The 17,082-nt window shown below is 39.3% G+C and overlaps 1 protein-coding gene across 3 annotated transcripts in view; it reads left to right on the forward strand.

Annotated features, from left to right (window-relative positions):
* rtn3 (reticulon 3) overlaps positions 1-14,318 on the forward strand; it is a 38,162-nt gene extending 23,844 nt beyond the window's left edge. For all 3 annotated transcript variants that reach the window (XM_074699175.1, XM_074699176.1, XM_074699177.1), the window contains 6 exons: positions 5,619-5,826; positions 7,629-7,767; positions 10,207-10,276; positions 10,692-10,738; positions 12,477-12,535; positions 12,801-14,318. In XM_074699175.1, the coding sequence (XP_074555276.1) occupies positions 5,619-5,826; positions 7,629-7,767; positions 10,207-10,276; positions 10,692-10,738; positions 12,477-12,535; positions 12,801-12,849 (572 nt within the window). In that variant the 3' untranslated portion in view covers positions 12,850-14,318. The remainder of the gene's footprint in view (positions 1-5,618; positions 5,827-7,628; positions 7,768-10,206; positions 10,277-10,691; positions 10,739-12,476; positions 12,536-12,800) is intronic.
* Positions 14,319-17,082: the final 2,764 nt, after the last annotated feature.

A 17,082-nucleotide genomic window follows, 5' to 3' on the forward strand; every position in this document is an offset into this window, starting at 1 on the left:
CTCATTGTTGTTGTCATATGAAAACATCACAAGTGCTTTTATCACGAGTCTAAATTCAGTTTTGATTTTAGGTTCTGGTTGTTTTCCAAAGATTGAGTTTGTGTTTTAATAATTTATTACCTTTTTTTTTTCTAACTGAGACTCGCTGACAGCTGAACAGAGTTAGACACAATAGAGCTCTCTCTGTTCTCTGTTAGCCACACAGCTTAGCACAGCTGAGCGCTGTTTTTCAGACAAACGTGAAGGAAGTTAATGAATCTTTATTCAGGCAGAAAGGTTGTTCTATAGATTTATGCTCAACTCACCATAGAGTTAATCAAACCTGAGTTAAACTAATGCTAATGTTAGTGTGACCAGCTTAATTTTAGAAGCTTCTGATTCTCGTTAGACACATCTTGAGTCAGTTTTTCCTCAGTGAGTCGACTTGAAGCAGTCAAACCTCAAGGAGCAGATTTTCGTTTGTCCTTTATTTGCTTATTTTGTGATTAGACAGAAGCTCCTAATGTGGCGGTCGCAGGAAGAGTTCGTGTGATTTCTGAATATGTTGAAGCTCAGTCTGCAGGACTTTAATAATTGAAGATGCACTTAAAGAGGAGTTGTCAGAATGAATACAGTGCAAGCATACATAACAATTATATGCTTGTGCTGCATGACATTCTCTCCAACGAATCCTGATTTTCCACAGCTCTTGATTTGATCTGCAGGTTTTTTCCCCATACTTTGCGTGAGTTTGAAATGCTGCTCTTATCTACTGAAGGTTTGAAGTTGGAGTTTTGGATCTGCAGTTAAGTCATAAGGCTTGCATCTAGAGCTGAAACGATTCCTCGAATGATTCAAGGTACTCGGTTACGAAAACTACTCGAGTAATTTTCTCCGCCTCGAGGAATCGTTTAATTTTAAAAAAGATCAAAGAGTGGTATTTCAAATAGAGCTGAGGCCATATTAAGAGAGTTTTCAGACCCCTGAAGCTACCTCTTATACAAAATAGCAACTAGCAACAAATCTAGCTTCTTTTCTGGAGTTTGGAGACGAATGGGTCATTCAAGAAACTGGTGCCATTTGGGTCCGCAACATTTGATGAGATGTACTGATGAGATGTACAAGGCACAAAAAATGTGTCAAAGTGTGTTTACAAATTTTGGAGCTACCAAAGCAAGTGCTCTTATTGACATGCTGTATCAGAAAATTCTATTTCTTAAAGAGAAAAATTTTCATTTGAAAAATAACTGCTCTTTAACTAAACAAAAATGTATTTTATCCGATTACTCGATTAATCAATGGGATTTTCAGTGGAATACTCGAATACTAAAATATTCGATAGCTGCAGCCCTCCTTGCATCTATTTCTTCATGGTCCTCAGTAAGCATTGGCCTAAATGATCTGTTTTGCAAACACTGCAAATATATAAAAGTGAAAATCTGAAACAAGGAAACAATCCAATGTCAAACATGTTACAAATAGAAAAAAGCGGGAAGCAGAAAGAAACGTGTAGAAAAGGCCACAAAGACATGAACAGTGCAAATCCAGAACCACACAAACAGAAAACCCATCATGAGCCTTACACAGCTTCATGTCCACAGTCACTAAAATGTTAATCAAATAAATGAATAAATAATAATGTTTAAATAGATAAAAATGTTTTTTTCTCTTGCATATCTTGAAATTCAGTTATTATACCTTGAGATGATTTATAGCAAATCAAATCATGACAGCTGAAGCACTCCAGACCTGTAGGGGGCACTCTGTGTAACAAAGCGAGGAAGGTGAGGCAGTGAGCTTATTATAAACCTGTTTCACCTTTGACACAGTAAAATACAAAGAAACTTCCACAGCTCAGGAGAAATGTCTGATGGCGACAAGTTGTGCAGCAGTTATGATCTCTGTGGGTGTGGTTCTGATTTGCAGACGGCAGGTAGAGCAGCTTCGTAACTTTAACACTATTGTCTGTGGCTGTGCTGAGCCTCTACCTCAATCAACCCATAAATCCAGTCTGTTTAGGATCACATCTGGTATTTACAGCGTTTTTCTTTTCTGGATTTGTGTTTCTGGATTTGGCTCATTTGTGTTTTTGCTCTACGTTTGCAGATCATGCACAATCTTTGCCTTCTTTTTTCTCTATTTATTTATTCATTTGTTCATTTTCATTTACTTATTTCTTGATTTATTTCCTTATTTATTTATTTATTTATTTTATTTGCAGTATGTTTCTGCAAGCTCCATTTGTTTTGGAGCTTGTGTACGTTTCAACTGAAAATCATTTTTGTCAAAGTATCTCTAAAACATCCAAATGTCTAACCTGGTAGGTTGATTACAGTTTTCTTTCAGCGTAACAGTCTTCACAGAGTGACACTTTGTAATGACATCTACAACCCTTTAAAATGCCTCTTTGTCACAGTCAGGAGCATCATAAATCCTCAATGAATCAAAACTCTCTTTGCATTATGAGCAGCTAAAGATTAAAGAAAAGGAGAACAGATTTTAGGCTAGAAAAGTCTCTTGCGAAGTAAAACTGGAGCTTCCAGAACCAGCAAACATCTCTTTTGTATCACATGTTGCAGAATATGCAGCTCTAATCTAATGCATGCTTTAAACATGTCTGAAATAGCAGCAGTAGCTGCTCTGAGCGTGTGTGAGAGGGTCCTATATAGTAACGTGTGTTCCCATTAAACTAGTCTGAGCACAGAGGCCTGAACGTCCCCGAGGCATTGGCCCACGTGGTCGCTCCTCCACTTACACAAGTCTTTTTTAAATACCCCCTTTTTCCCCCACGCCAAGGGAAGAAGGAGTGGCAGTCGGAGCGTGCCAGCGTTACATAAGCGGCTGGTATAGAGGCGATCACATGCAGCGCTGCTCACAGGACGAGCATTCAGACAGACGTGCAGCCTCCTCACTCCCTCCTCTCTGCAGATCTATGGAGCAGGAGCGTCTTTTATGGGGACAGGAGTGCATGCACAGATAATTATGGAAGCCAATAAAAATATTTTCTCATTTGTGCAACAAGCTGCAAATATCTGTGCTGGTATTTAAGGCTTCAGCAAAACTCAATCCTCAGAGTGGGTGGGGCTTTGATTTACTGCAGCTTCAGGGCCAACAAGGCTGTTAATGTGAACTCAGACATTTCTTTTTGTTTAGTAATGATAATTATAATTCAAGCACTCAGTTTAATATCGCATTCAGCTCATAAATCCTGTCTTTATTCTCTAAACGTTGCCAGTTGCTTCTGATTTGCTGATCTTCAGTAAAGCAGTTCAACTTGAAGCAGATGTTTGACTTTAAAAGCTTCAGCAGCAGTTTAACTCCTGATAACACTAAACCCAGACTCACCAGACACAGCTGCAGGGTGTGAGCATGTTAGGTATGAACTACAGATAACACTTTCAAAATAACAGACTTAAATCAACCCATTGCTCTGCACACTTCTGTAACTACCAGCAGAAATGTGTTGGGTACTTTATCTGAGATTAAACTCCCACACTTGGATGTTTTTGTTGGAAAGTTTCTTGTTAAGAGCTTCTTACAGACTCTCCTCCTGCAGCGACAGCCGGCTGGAGCTCACTGTTTACTGACGGGGATTAGGCCATGTGATTCTGAGTCAAAATCTTGTCCAACAGTGTTTGTTGCTTTCGAAGATGCACAGTGATTAGACAGACTGAGCTGACGGAGCTTTTTTCTCAGATTAACAGTTTGAACAGTTCAGAAATCAGGAAAGCAAACTCAGATCTCAGAGTTTCAACATCTAACGCTTGTTCTGCTGATTTCTGAAGATTTTAAGCATCAACAAAATACTATCAGGAGTCCTCTTTCCTTGATTTATCAAGCTCCATTAAAGAGCAACATTTTAGGTGATTTGCAGGTAAAGATAAAGCAAGTTGTGTGAGTAAAGTGCTGCTTTGAGACAGTTAACCCTTTAAGCCCTGGTCTCTTTTTTTGTTTCTCTGCAAGAAAAATGATAGACCCAAATTGAAAGCGTAAATAGCGTAAAGCTATCAGGGTATCATTCGTTCATTCCATATCCGTTTTAGAATCCAAAATCGGAAAACAGATACCGACTTGTTATTCAATTTCTCGTTTCAAATCAAATATCAGAAAAAAAATCACGGTCTAGTTTTCGCTGTTTTGATTTTGTTTTGAAAGTAAAATTAGAAAATGAGAGAATGGAATTTTAATGGGATCTTTAATCCGTTTATGGTTCGTTCTTTTGTTATTCTGTTTCAAAACAGAGTTCACATTTAATATCAAAATATCACACGAACAATTTTGACACAATCTTTTATTATTTTTTGTTTTTTCATTTTTAAAACCAGGACAGAATAACCACGTTTTTCTGTTATTCCATTTTTTCCATTTTGGTTTTAAAGCAGAAAAACAAAAAAACAAGTCGTTTTTTATTTCGTTTTGAAACAGAATAACGAAAGAATGAACCATACATGGATTAAAAATGCCAAAACAAGTCGTTATCCGTTTTCGGATTTGAGATTCTTAAACGGATATGGAATGAACGAATGATACCCTGATACATAACAACAATTGTGATATTTGTTCAGAGGTGCCAGTGTTGATGTTAATGCCGCTGTCTGCCCCTGACCTCAGTTTGACATTGTCTCCTCTTTCTGTAGCTAAACAGAGATGTATCTAAAAGCAGGGTCAAACTCTGAAATGCGGTATTTAATGATCCAAAGTTGTTACATCTGCAGCAAGATAGAAGTCTCCTCAGGGCGTGTGAAGCTGTTTCAACTGTTTTTATTTACAAGTCTGATGTTGACATCTAAGAAATTCGATCAACCTGATCCACCTTTCACAATAAAAGCCTAATTTATAAAAACAACAGCAGTGTAAGCCTTACAGGTAACATTTGTATTAGTTTGTCTTTCTTATCTTCACTGAAAAACTTCAACCTTTTCAACTTCAGGACTCACTTTGCTAGTTATACATGTTTTCTGTGAGAGGTCCATTTGTTTAGTGTTTGAATTGATAAAATTCTCCTGTCGAGTGTTCAGTTTCATCTTTTATAGCCTGAGAGAGAAAAAAACAGGAGAATCCATTGCATCAGGCTGAATTCAAGGCAAAAGTCAGGGCGAGGCTGCAAAAAATTCTTTTGCAAAATATAAGCTGAGCTTTCTAAAACGACCAAGGTGCTTTATGATTTTCAGACTGCAAAAGAAACCCTTTTCTTTAACTGTAAAAATACATTTCCATGAAGTGAAAAGCATAGTTTACATATTTCTAAAGAAGACAGAGTGAAAAGAGATGTGATCTTTACAGAAGAGGATCAGGGCCACTGAAAAAAGAAACATTCAGAGGCCAAGTCAACAAAAAACATTTTTAGAATCAAATATCTGTTTCTTTAAAATCTCACTTGTGAGTCGGAACTCTGACTTTGATCCGAAAATCTGACTTTAAAGCCAAAATGTTTCTAGGAATAATGTCAGGAGTATTTTTTTTCTGCTGGCCTAACCTGTAAAAAGAAAGTTTTGGTGGCCCTAATACCTTTTAATTCTAAAACTTTGAAATCTTTTTTCAGTAAATGAATAGAAAGCTCCTCAGCTGAGCTTCAGGACCTTGTGGTAATACCACAGTGTGACTTTAAGGTGGTCTAACCCTCCTCTTCCTCTCTGCAGTGAAGGACCTGATCCACTGGCGAGACCCCAAGAAGTCGGGCTTGGTGTTCGGCGTGTCGATGCTGCTTCTGCTGTCTCTGGCAGCGTTCAGCGTCATCAGCGTGGTGTCCTACCTGCTGCTCGCCTTGCTCTGTGTCACCATCACCTTCCGCATCTACAAGTCCGTGGTCCAGGCCGTGCAGAAGTCCAGTGAGGGACACCCCTTCAAGTACGGATACACACAGCATGACCTTCACCTCAGAGGACAGAGTTTGAGTCCAAGAGAAAACAAAACTTTGGGTTTACTTATTTTAGTTTCAGCGCCTTCAACCAAACAAACTGCAGCTGTGAAAAGTTCTGGCACAGACTTTGTTTGATTTGACTAAGGCATCAAATTATGAACAGATTGACTTTTTAAAAAGCGAGTGATGTAGAAATAAAGTTCACGTGTGAGGGTTTCAGACACCAGAAACACTCGGTATGTCAGAAATGTGACTGTCGACGCACATTCAGATAGATTTCATGTGTGTCTGCGAATTCAGCAGCTTCTCAAAACAAAACACTCAGACAGGAGGAGATTTATAATCCATCCCATGAGCTTGAGACGACTGAAGATTCATAAATTATTGATCCTGATCATTGCAGAGCAGCGAGCCGTGTGTCTGCCCCAGAGTCAGAGACGCAGAGGTTAGAGCTGTTAAACATTCAGCTGTGGTAATAACTCAATCTGTTAAGGTTTCACAGTCAATATGATCTGCTTTTAGCCTTCAGTTAGTCTCTTTTATAGTAAAGTTAAAATCTTTGAGTGAACTGGATATCCACAGGCACATTCAGCTGAAGGTCTCCAGTTCACAGGGTCACTCTTTAAACTGTAACACATGGAGCTGACAGACACATTCACACCATCAGGCTCAAAGAAAACCATTGTTTAGGAGTTAATAAAATAAGCCAGTCACAGCTGGGTGTCATCTTATCATGGACAGAGGGAGGGGGAAATAAAAACACTGTGGCTGCTCCACCAATCAGAAACACCCAGCTGCGTAGGTCATGTCCCCCAAAGTTCCAAGAACTGGATTCAGACCCTGGTCCCTGCTGATGGAAAGCATCTTTCAGGCAGACTCACAGCACGTTGTGTGTTGTTTTCATTCTGTTTTGCTGTCACACTTTGTGGGAGCGTGTGAGATGTTTATACACACGTCAGAAGAGGCTGCACGCTTCAGAAGCCTTTAAGATGAGCGTCGGTTTTATTTTAGGAGGAGGTGATGAAGTGTTTCTAACAGAAGACTGTGATGAATACTGACAGTGTGAGGAGTGTTTTCTTACCTCAGACTAAATGAGGCTCTAATTAGATTAAGATTAAAGCTCCCACATTGAAATAAACATGCTCATATGATTAGTCGTTTTTATTATTTTTTAACCCTCTCTGTGGTGGGCCACATGTCTGAAACCTGTAAACAGCACAAAGCCTGGTGATGTTGGAGGTCAGGTGTGGTGTTTCTGTCTGTGTTGGTTTTATTTATAGAGTCGGGGAGCTCAGGGGACGCTTCAGGACGCTGCTCCTCTTCAAAGACTGAAAACTGAACTGTAACAGCAGCTCATTAAGCTTTTAAAAGATAAAAAAAAAAACATCAGACAGAGTGAAGTAAAGCAGAGTTTAACCACAGAGCAGCTGGAAGAGGATTGTTTACATCTGTCCCGTGGACGACTCAGAGTCAGAGCTGCAGTTTGTGAAGGGTTGATCAACAAAGACTGAAATAAATGAAACAGTTTGGCTGTTGAGGTCAACATTTTCTACTTTCAGCTCATCAGATGTGATTGTTTTTCCTATTCTATGACAGTAAATTGAATTCAACTGAGCCATAGACAAATAAGCTCCTAAGGATGTCTCTTTTGGTTACCAGGAACATGAGTCTTCATTAAGATGACTTTTTGACATTTTTATGCAAAGTTCTTCTTTCTGACAGACATCAGATTAATGCAGATCGTCTTTTCTCTTCCTCTTCCTCCTCCTCCTCCTCCTCCTCTCTGCAGAGCGCTGATAGATGAGGATGTCAGCATCCCTCCTGAGACCTTCCGTAAGCACGTGGACTGCAGTCTGACCTACATCAACCGAGCCCTGAAGCAGATGAGCCGCCTCTTCCTGGTCGAGGACCTCGTGGACTCCCTGAAGGTGAGCGGCTTCGGCCTTTGATCCCACCAAACCTCATCATCTTCCTCACTTTGCATCCCTCAGTCTGTCCCCGCTGTGTCCTATTAAGACAGATCTCCTGGGTGCCGCACGAGTCAAATTATTCCCACACTGTTTTTCATTTCCCGATGCTCCAAATGTTAAGAAAAATGCCTGAAGATCTTGTCAACTTTAGACCCACTGAATCATTGTCATTTCCCTCTGAAGAACATTTCTCTGAAATATTTTAATTCCTGTTTCAATAACCAGTCAGAGAAAGTGATGTGAGTTTATAAAACGCAAAGAAACATGAGAAATAACCTCGAAACAAAGACTCACAGAGCTCTGGAAAGCTTTGACAGTAAGGGTCATAAGGTGATCTAAAAACTCCGCAGTGTGCTGGTATTTTCATGTGTAACCTTTAAGAAAGGTGTGTGTGTAGTAGTAGTAGTCCCTCCCTAACAGGTGTAACAAATCAAACAGGAGGAGCAGGGACTGAGACCTGACTAAGCACACCTGTGTGGGTGGGTCTGTTGGGCGTGACGCTGCGTGGTTTGCTGAAAGCTGCTTTTGTCTCTGAGATAAACTCTGTCAGGTGTAGAGACTCAGGTGTGACCTGTGAGATTAATGAGCGCACTACATAAACCATCTGACAGCACTTCATACCATACCTGAAGTAAACTCAGTCATCACCTCTTAAATTAGACATTCACGTTTAGAAAAAGTGTTCAAGAGGACGTTTGCTCATTATTTTCACCGTCATTTCAACTTTTTACTTTTTTTTACTCCTCCCTAAAAGTTTTCCCTGTCCGGTTGATTGATAACAATAAAATTGGTTTTTGTTTGGGTCACTTTTGGGAATCACAGGGCACTTGTTTGGTCCATCACTGTAATAAATGTCTGTAAGCAGAGCCTCGTCAGCTTTCCCATCTGATAAGAGCAATAACCCCCACCCCCCAGTCTACTAAAAAAGGTGAGTTTCTAACAGGCAGGTCTTAAAATTGTAAAGTTTAGAGATTATATTAAAGCTTCTGTAAGGAAATTTCTGTATGTTGAGTTTGGCGCCCCCTGTTATTACCTCTGTTATTCCTGATTTTGTCTTTTACATGTGTAAATTTTGTTTTCTAACAACAAATCTCCTTTTGCTTTCAACTGGTGGTCAAATTTATCACTCAATGCCAAAATTCTCTGCAGAAAACATCCAAAAAGTGTTTTCCTCAGATGTGTTTGACACAAACCTCCTTCAGGCGACTTCAGGCGTCAAAAGAAACAAATCAAACAGTCTAGTTTGCTTTAGTGGGTCATAAAGAGGCGTCAGATTATTTTAGTTTGTTTATGACCAGTTTAGAAACTCCTCACAGTAGCTTAAGGTCTTTTTATTCATCAACCAGATTAAAGAGTCTGTGAGGAGTTTGAAAGTGAACTTATAAAAAAAAGTCTCTCTTTTAGATATCTGTCTGATCATAATCCACACTTTCAAATATGATTATCAGCACCAATATTGCTGGTTATAGCTTGTTTTGAATTGCTACTTCTTAGCTTCCAGGTCAGGTCGACCAGGACTGGATTGATCTACGGCACTTCTAGGTCTCCATGACAACAACACCACGCCAGCTGACGAAGTTTAGTAGAGAGGAGAGATAAAACAGAGATGTGTGTTTTTTTCTGCTAAAATGGCTTATGTGATTTTGTGGTGATGGTGGACACTGGAGCCTAACTGTCAGACAGAAAAAGGACAGAAGAGCAGGAGAAAGCTAAATGGGAGAGAAATACAACCTGAGCTAAAGGCTAATTAGCCTTTAGCTCAGGTTGTATTACTCCATAACACAGGGGCTAAACTGTTTGGATAATGTTCATTCAAACCTACAGTCAGCAGTTATTCTGCAGTGGTCTGTTCAAACTTGAGAGTCTATCAATAAAATGAAGAGAGAGGTTACGTTAGCTCTGATTGATAGATAACTGGCAGGACATAGCTAACCAAGATTCACTAACGTTACACATTACAGACATGTCTTAGAGCACCGGGCTGCCAGCTGAGCTAAATATTAAGGGCTACTAAACTACTTACAAACTGACCATTAGCCTACAGATACGTCAGAGCACCAGGCTGCAGATGTTGCTAACATATAGTCGGCTGCTACAAAGTTTGCTTGATGTCACATTTCAACCATAGCACTGCCTAACTGTGCTGATAAATACCTTACCTCTGCGTGTCATATCCAGTAAAAAGTTGTCTTGAACTAACAAACACACACCTCTCTAAAAGTAATTTACGACTGTCTTCGTAGCATCCCCGACCAAACACAGGTTAGCGGTTAGTAAAAAACAGGTGCTCTTAAAGTTTTTTGAAGACTTTTAACACAGAAAAGAAAATATTTCATCAATAATAAACATATCTGACTGACTTGTGTGTGTGTGTGTTTTTGTGTGTTTCTACTGCAGTTGGCTGTGGTCATGTGGCTGTTGACCTACGTGGGAGCTGTTTTCAACGGAATCACCATCCTCATCCTCGGTGAGCATCGTGGGAACCAAAACTCACAACTACAACTTTGTTTGTCTCTGAGTTTCCCTTTTATGAAGCCCACACTCAGAATTATGAGCATTTATTCACTCAGAGTGGAGAAAATATTCACTGTGCTGCTCAAACTGGGACATCAGCAGAAGTTTTCAAATCTTTTCCTGAAAGAAAATCATCTTTTAGCGCTGATTTCAAACTGAAAGGAGTGTTTCTCTATAAAAATACCAAAATGTCCCTTTAATTGGCAGTCACACCTCTTTCTAGAGTTGATTTAATTTTTTGAATATTTAAGTCCTGCAATTTTTTTTATGCCTTACTGACTCCATCACCAGAGTTTCCCAGTTCAGGGCACCTCGGTGTAAAATGTGTCTCGTTGTTTCCTAACATGTGTCTTGTCTGTGTCCTCCAGCTGACATCCTCCTCTTCGCCATCCCTCCGATCTACGAGAAGAACAAGGTGAGTCTGAGCCCCGTCACTCGCTGTGAATCTATCTGATGAGTCGTAAAGAGCCGCGGTGACTCCAGCTGTTGGCCAACGCGCCCGGCAGCAGTGAGCTCACTGGATGACCAAAGTCTGCATCACACACTGGGAGCTTTCTGCGTCTGTTGTTGTCGTTCAGCGGCCGAGGACATGAAGTCATCTCGCTGTCAGGATGGATAAAGAGGCTGTTTACACCAAGCTAAACTTTATTTAGAGAGAAAATGTAGAAATTCTACTTTGTTATTGACCAATCAGATGTCAGCAGAAGGAACACAATCAACCTTTGTCCCAGAGGATAAATCAAAAGATTAGCGAAGGGTTCAAAGGTTGTGACATGGCTCCTTCTTTCTCTATCTGCTGTTTGCAGAGCTCATGTCTGAACTAAACTCCTACTGAAACTAAAGCTAATCTAAAACTAGTTTGACCTCACATGGAGATAAGGAACAATGTGAGACAGCTGAAACTGATAACTGAACACGCAGACACTCCAGCAGACTCAGGATTTTATACAAACGTCATCAAAACACTTCAGAAATATGTCTGTCACACTGGCTCCAGTGTCATGTTCAGGAGGTCAAAGGCTTTGTTTCACAGCTTTTCTCCATCTGAGGTAAAAGAAGAGAGGCTGCAGTAGTTAGCTTGAGTTGAATCTGCTTCTAGTGAAAACGTTTGTGGTGTCAGTGTGTGAGGTGGAGGAGGCTTTAACGCAGAGGTAACACCTCAGCTGTTTTACCAGAAACAATGGCCTTTCCCGTCAGAGCTACAGGGTGTCCGTGGGGTCTTAAAAAGTATTAAAAGTTAATAAATCAATTTTGGGGAAATTAAGGGCCTTAGAAAGTATTAAAAAGTCTTAATTGTGGTTTTATGAGGTGTTAAGTTTCAAAGGTATTCAAGCTTTGACTCAAAAAATATCCATGAATATTTATTTTCCTTCTTGCAACTGTCCCCTGATTGGGACGTTCAACATTCAGCCGATAAAGTTCTAAAATAGAATAGAATAGAAAAGAGTAGAGTTACTTCCCAAACTGGAAAATTGTTGTGTTAACAGCAGAAATCGATGGAGTCAGTAGAAAAATACAAAAAGAAAAAAGAATAAGATAAAAAAAATACATAAAGACTCTAGTTACAATAAAAAACAACAATAAGGATTGTGAGCGGTGTAAACACCAGCTATAAATTAACGTCATTTCTAGTTTCATAAAGAGAAATTAAATACAACATTAAAGCAAATCACACAATCTCCAGCACATGTCCTCAATTTTAAAAATGATTAAATAATTTCTCTTTTTCTTCAGCAAGGAGTGTCGATAAACCTGCCTTTAGTTTCATTTGTTCTTTCAAGCTTTATTCCTCCTTAGCTTACATCATTTCTGTAAAAATGCAAACTACAACTGTTAAAAAGTGGATGCCAACAACAACTGAAAGTTGCGATAAAGTCTTAAAACTTTTTTAAAGGTTTTTGAAAAAGTCTTAAAAAGGTATTGAAATCAACCTCAGGATTTTAGCAGATACCCTGAGCTGACACCTGTTTTTCTTTTAAATAATGAGTAAAATAATTTATATTAGGTTTACAAATTGTTTTCCTAATAGAAACGAAACTGTTTGATTTTAAATCTGACTCCAGTATGTAAAGCTTAATATTTTCCAAATAGTTATTGTTGTATAACCCTGAACTGTTTCCTGAAAGCTAACCCCTCCATTCCTCTCCTTCCAGACCCAGATCGATCAGTACATCGACCTCGTACGCACTCAAGTCAACACCACAATGGCCAAGTAAGAGATCATTAATATCTGACATTAAAGAGGGGGTATTGTTCTTTTATAGTCTCTCTGCTGCCCCCTGATAACTTTACAAGGTTTAAATCTAAAAAGAAAATCCCCAGCTGCTGTCTCTTTAAGGCTCTCCACTCCACAAACCCTTTTCCCTCTGGTGAGGATCTTGTACAGATCTTGAGCCACCATACCCCTCTTTAATTGATCTTAACATAAAAAAAAAACAGATTTTATTTTGCTAATGTGTTTCTTTTTCCTCCTGCAGGTTGCAAGAGAAACTCCCCGGAGCTGTGAAACGCAGCAAAGCTGAATGATCCTTCCCATCGTTAGAAACCTCCACATCACCATCATCTTCATCGTTATCACCATCCTAAACCCCTCCTCCCCCCTCTCCAGAAGCCCCACCCCTCAGTCTAACTCCTCCCCCTCCTCCATCCACCATCAGCACCCTCCTACACTGAACCCTGCTAGGTAGAATCTGAGCTACTCGATATTCAATGTAAAACTACTGCGCAGCTTAACTCGCATTAAAGCATTAAAAGAACTGTGCCTGTGCAGACAGGAAGCACGTCGCTAGAGAGGAAGTGATGTAACGCCGCCGCAGCGGACCCCGACCGTCTTGTGGGTGGAGCCACAGGGGGATGGAGGCAGGGTCGAGTGAACTAGACTGAATCTATGACCTGGTTTTTGTGCAGCAGCAGCAGCAGCAGGCGGGTGATGGTCGCATGAAAAAGCAAATGTCTGTACTTTAACCACATTTCCCTGAAAATTAAATCGACCTTCTGGGTGTTAACACGACTCGTGCTCTCGCTCTGCAGCTGTGGTTTGACGTGATAGACGTGAGTTTAAACGCTGGTTTTGGGTTCAGCCTGTTGTTGAGTTTGTTTCCAGGCACTTCCTCTGTATGTACGTTTCTGCAATGCACTGACTTTTAATTTTTTACACCGTGAGCAGGTTAAATAAAAGGATTGGAAACACTGAGCCAGCTGTGATAATTTGGTCTAGTTCACCCTCTTTTGATCAGATGCATTTTTTGAGCAGTTTTCTGTGTAAATACACTTTAAGGCTCTTTCTTTCTCTTTCTCTCTCTGTCTCTCTGCTGTATGGAACACGTTAGCCTCGCTTTTTATATCAACAGAAGTCGCCCCTCACTTACCTTCTGACTTGCAGCGCTCCTTTTGTTGCACCTGTTGAAGCCACCGAGTGTTGAGGTCTCACGTTCACGTGTAAATCTTTGACTCTTCTCATCACTTCTTCTTCTTCTTCTTACCGTTATCGATATTAACCACCGTAGGACGGCTGCTTGGACTCCCTTATTAGCTTGACGACAGCATTGTAACAGTTGTGTTAAGTGTCATTTCACTGAGTTTATGTTTGAGACTGTCAGAGGCCTCCTGAGGGAGACGTTAGAGGAGCACTCTCATGTGTTTTTATATTTCTGACATCCAGAGAAACCCTCTCAGGTCACTGTGGGCAAAGTACGGAGGCTCAAGTGTGCCATAAGTGTTTGATTCACCAAAAGCTTCATCTTTAATCTCACTGGCCACCTTTAGTAAATCACTTTTTGTTTCTTCAACTACCATGTCTTCTTTTTGAGTTCCTGGGATTGAAAACCTATGAATTAAAACTTCAAGATATTACAGGTCAAAGTAGATATGAGTGATGAAAGAAGGAATAAATAGACTTTGTTAATTTTTCAGTTTAAATTCTTATGAAGGCTAGTCCCCAATTTGGCCTCCCTGGACACGAAGTCTGGCTCTGCCCACTTCCTGAAAACTGATAGAAATCTCTGAAAACATGGTGAATAACATCAAAACTATCGGCAATTTATTCATTTCCACCTATTTAAGTTAAAAAACACATTTTCTATCTAATAACATTCTTAAATTGTGCAACAATAAATTCAAACATGTTGAGAAAAATGTGGAGTTATGCAAGAGTAAAGGATCCCTGCATTGAGTTTAAAAGTTATCTAATATGCAAATTAAGAACAAAAGTGTGAATCCAAAGAGTTGTTTCATTTTTGCATCCAATAAAAAGTGTTTCAAGAGCAAAAGTAAAACATTGACATGAATAGGTTTGCTCTGACAGTTTAAGTTCAAGGCCTAAGATTAAAAAACAAGGAGCAAATTTAGTGTAAGGCCTTTAAAAGTTTTTTTCTCCATTTATGTCCCTTGCACTACATTTAGTTTACTTTTCTAGACATGCAGTGTCAAGAAAAAAAATGATTATTTTTTACGGGAATCACACATTATCTTGTGTTTTTAGTGTAATTTGGTAAATTGGAGCCCTGCAAAAGACTTTTTTTAATGGTAAGACTGCAGATATTTTGATATTTTGATGAGTTTCAGCTTTGGGCCAGACAAATGGATTACTACACTGCCCTCTAGTGGCCGTTCATTAGAACAGCATAAAATAAACCACAGTTTTTTTTTTTAGTTAAGTGATTGAAAGTTGTCACAATATAAAAAAAAATCCCCAGGCAAAATTCAAGAGTAGATGTTAACTTATTTTATATTAATTCGACCATGTTCAAAGAAAGAAATGATAAAAACTTTTTAATTAAAAGGTGATTAATTTGAATAAAATTTGTGGTGTTATTTTAAAATATGGTTGTGATTTTGTTTGGCACCTTTTCCTCTCCACAGTGACCTGAAATGATGATTTATTTGGAGTCACAGAGCTGTAGAAACACTGGAGTGGTGGTGGTTTTGAATATAAAGTGTAGCTGTTGAACCTGGAGGCCGTTTCTTCGGAGTGTTTCTGATCTTGGCGCTCAGTTTGTCTCTTTGGTTCTTTTTCTTTGACTGCCTGGAAGCGCATGTCATAGTGTAAGCTGGAAACAGACTGTCACCCTTTATATAATAATAGGCTGTATCATATTCTTGACCCTAACTTTTTGGATTAATATAATTATTACTTGTGATTGTTTCATTGGTGTTTTTGAACTTGGTGAAGAGAAACCATAGTCATATGTTAGCGCTGATGCTACGTCTCCACATTGTTTTAAGGGACGGATTAATAGAAGGAAGTGAAACGATGAAAATGTTTTTGTTATTGTCCGTTTCTTTGAGTTTGCATGGAGTAAATGTTCCCCGGCCAACGATGGAGAATCATCCTTTCATTAGCTCTGAATGCAGTAACTTAAACTCCTCAGACATCTGCCTGAATGTTTTCTCTGGAACATTCCTCGACTGTCTGCAATCCAAACTGAAACCTTGACGTCAAACACAAAATATGCAAAACTTTTACTGTTAGCCCTGATAACCTTATTATGCACCCTGTTAAGTTATTTGAATGTGAACACGTTGCAAACTGTTGCTTTAAAAGTTTCATTTTCATCTGCAATTCTACAGCAAGTGTCTGAATTTTGTTTTAGTCACATTTCCACCACAAGATCCAGAAAGTCCAGAAAGAACTACATTTGAAGGTTCCTTAAGCTCCCTTCTCTAAAGTTTCCACTGCACTTAAAAAGCTTGTGAAGATTAACCAATCCTCCCTGATGAGAAAAAAAGGCAAGAACTTTATTTTTTAATTTTACATTGAAAAAAAAATAAAAAAAATTGATGGTTCCTGGTCATTACATGATGTAAGTACTTTAACAGGATTTGATTTTAATGAAACACAGATCTGTGAGGAATTCTCTTGAGTCATATGGTTTTGGATCCATCTGGTGGAAACAAACCATGTTACTCCTAAAGGTTCCTGGTCTGGTCGGAGACTTCTTGCAGTGGAAATGTGACTTTAAAGCTTGTTGAGTTTAATCTTAGGAAAATAAAATGTAATCCTGTTTCTCTGAATCCAGGAGGAAAGAAATGCATGTCAGATACCTCTGAAGGAAACGTGTTTTACTCTTTAATGATAGAGCGCTCCGTCTGACCCCTAAAAATCAAACTAAAGATGGTTAGCATTAGCACAATGCTAACTCTGAATCCAGGATGTTAGCTGTGTTAGCTGTGGAGGAGGCTGAAAAGATCTGAGGATCATCATCTTCCTTTAGAGAGTTTACTAACCTGGGCATGTTTTCTCCTCCTCCTCCTCTCCTTCCTCCTCGTCCTCTTTGTGTTTTCATGTTTGCGGCTCTGGGAGTGTGTGACAGGAGTGTTTTTGACCTTTTCTTTTTTGTCTCTGGTGAGTTTTGTTTTGACTCTTTCTGGTATTGTAGACGTCGTTCACTAACATCAGCTCTGTTTTGTATTAGCTTTGACTTTGGTTCCATTTTTTGAAGCTTTGGGGAAAAAAGTGTTGCAGGAAAAAGCAGAAAACAGAAAAAAATAAAAGTATGTGGTCTCTGTACTGATGTCAAAGTGAAATTAATAAAAACACCTCAAAGGACCTCCTGGCTCCTGGATCTGTTCTTTAAAGGTCTGTAAAAAACAACATATGTCCCAGCATGCATCTGTGCACTGTGGGAGGGAGGAGGATTAAAAATATGAAAATGAAATAAGGAGATTTGAGTGGAGGCTGCTGTGTGTCTGATGTTTGGGTGGAAGGAGGGTTTAAATTTCTAATTTTAGATCTTAACGTGTTGACGCTCACATGCAGAC

This window comes from Halichoeres trimaculatus, unplaced genomic scaffold (assembly GCF_033239565.1).
Source record: "Halichoeres trimaculatus isolate MK-OKI-2021-1 unplaced genomic scaffold, fHalTri1.1 fHalTri1_scaffold_22, whole genome shotgun sequence".
Classification (NCBI taxonomy): Eukaryota; Metazoa; Chordata; class Actinopteri; order Labriformes; family Labridae; genus Halichoeres; species Halichoeres trimaculatus.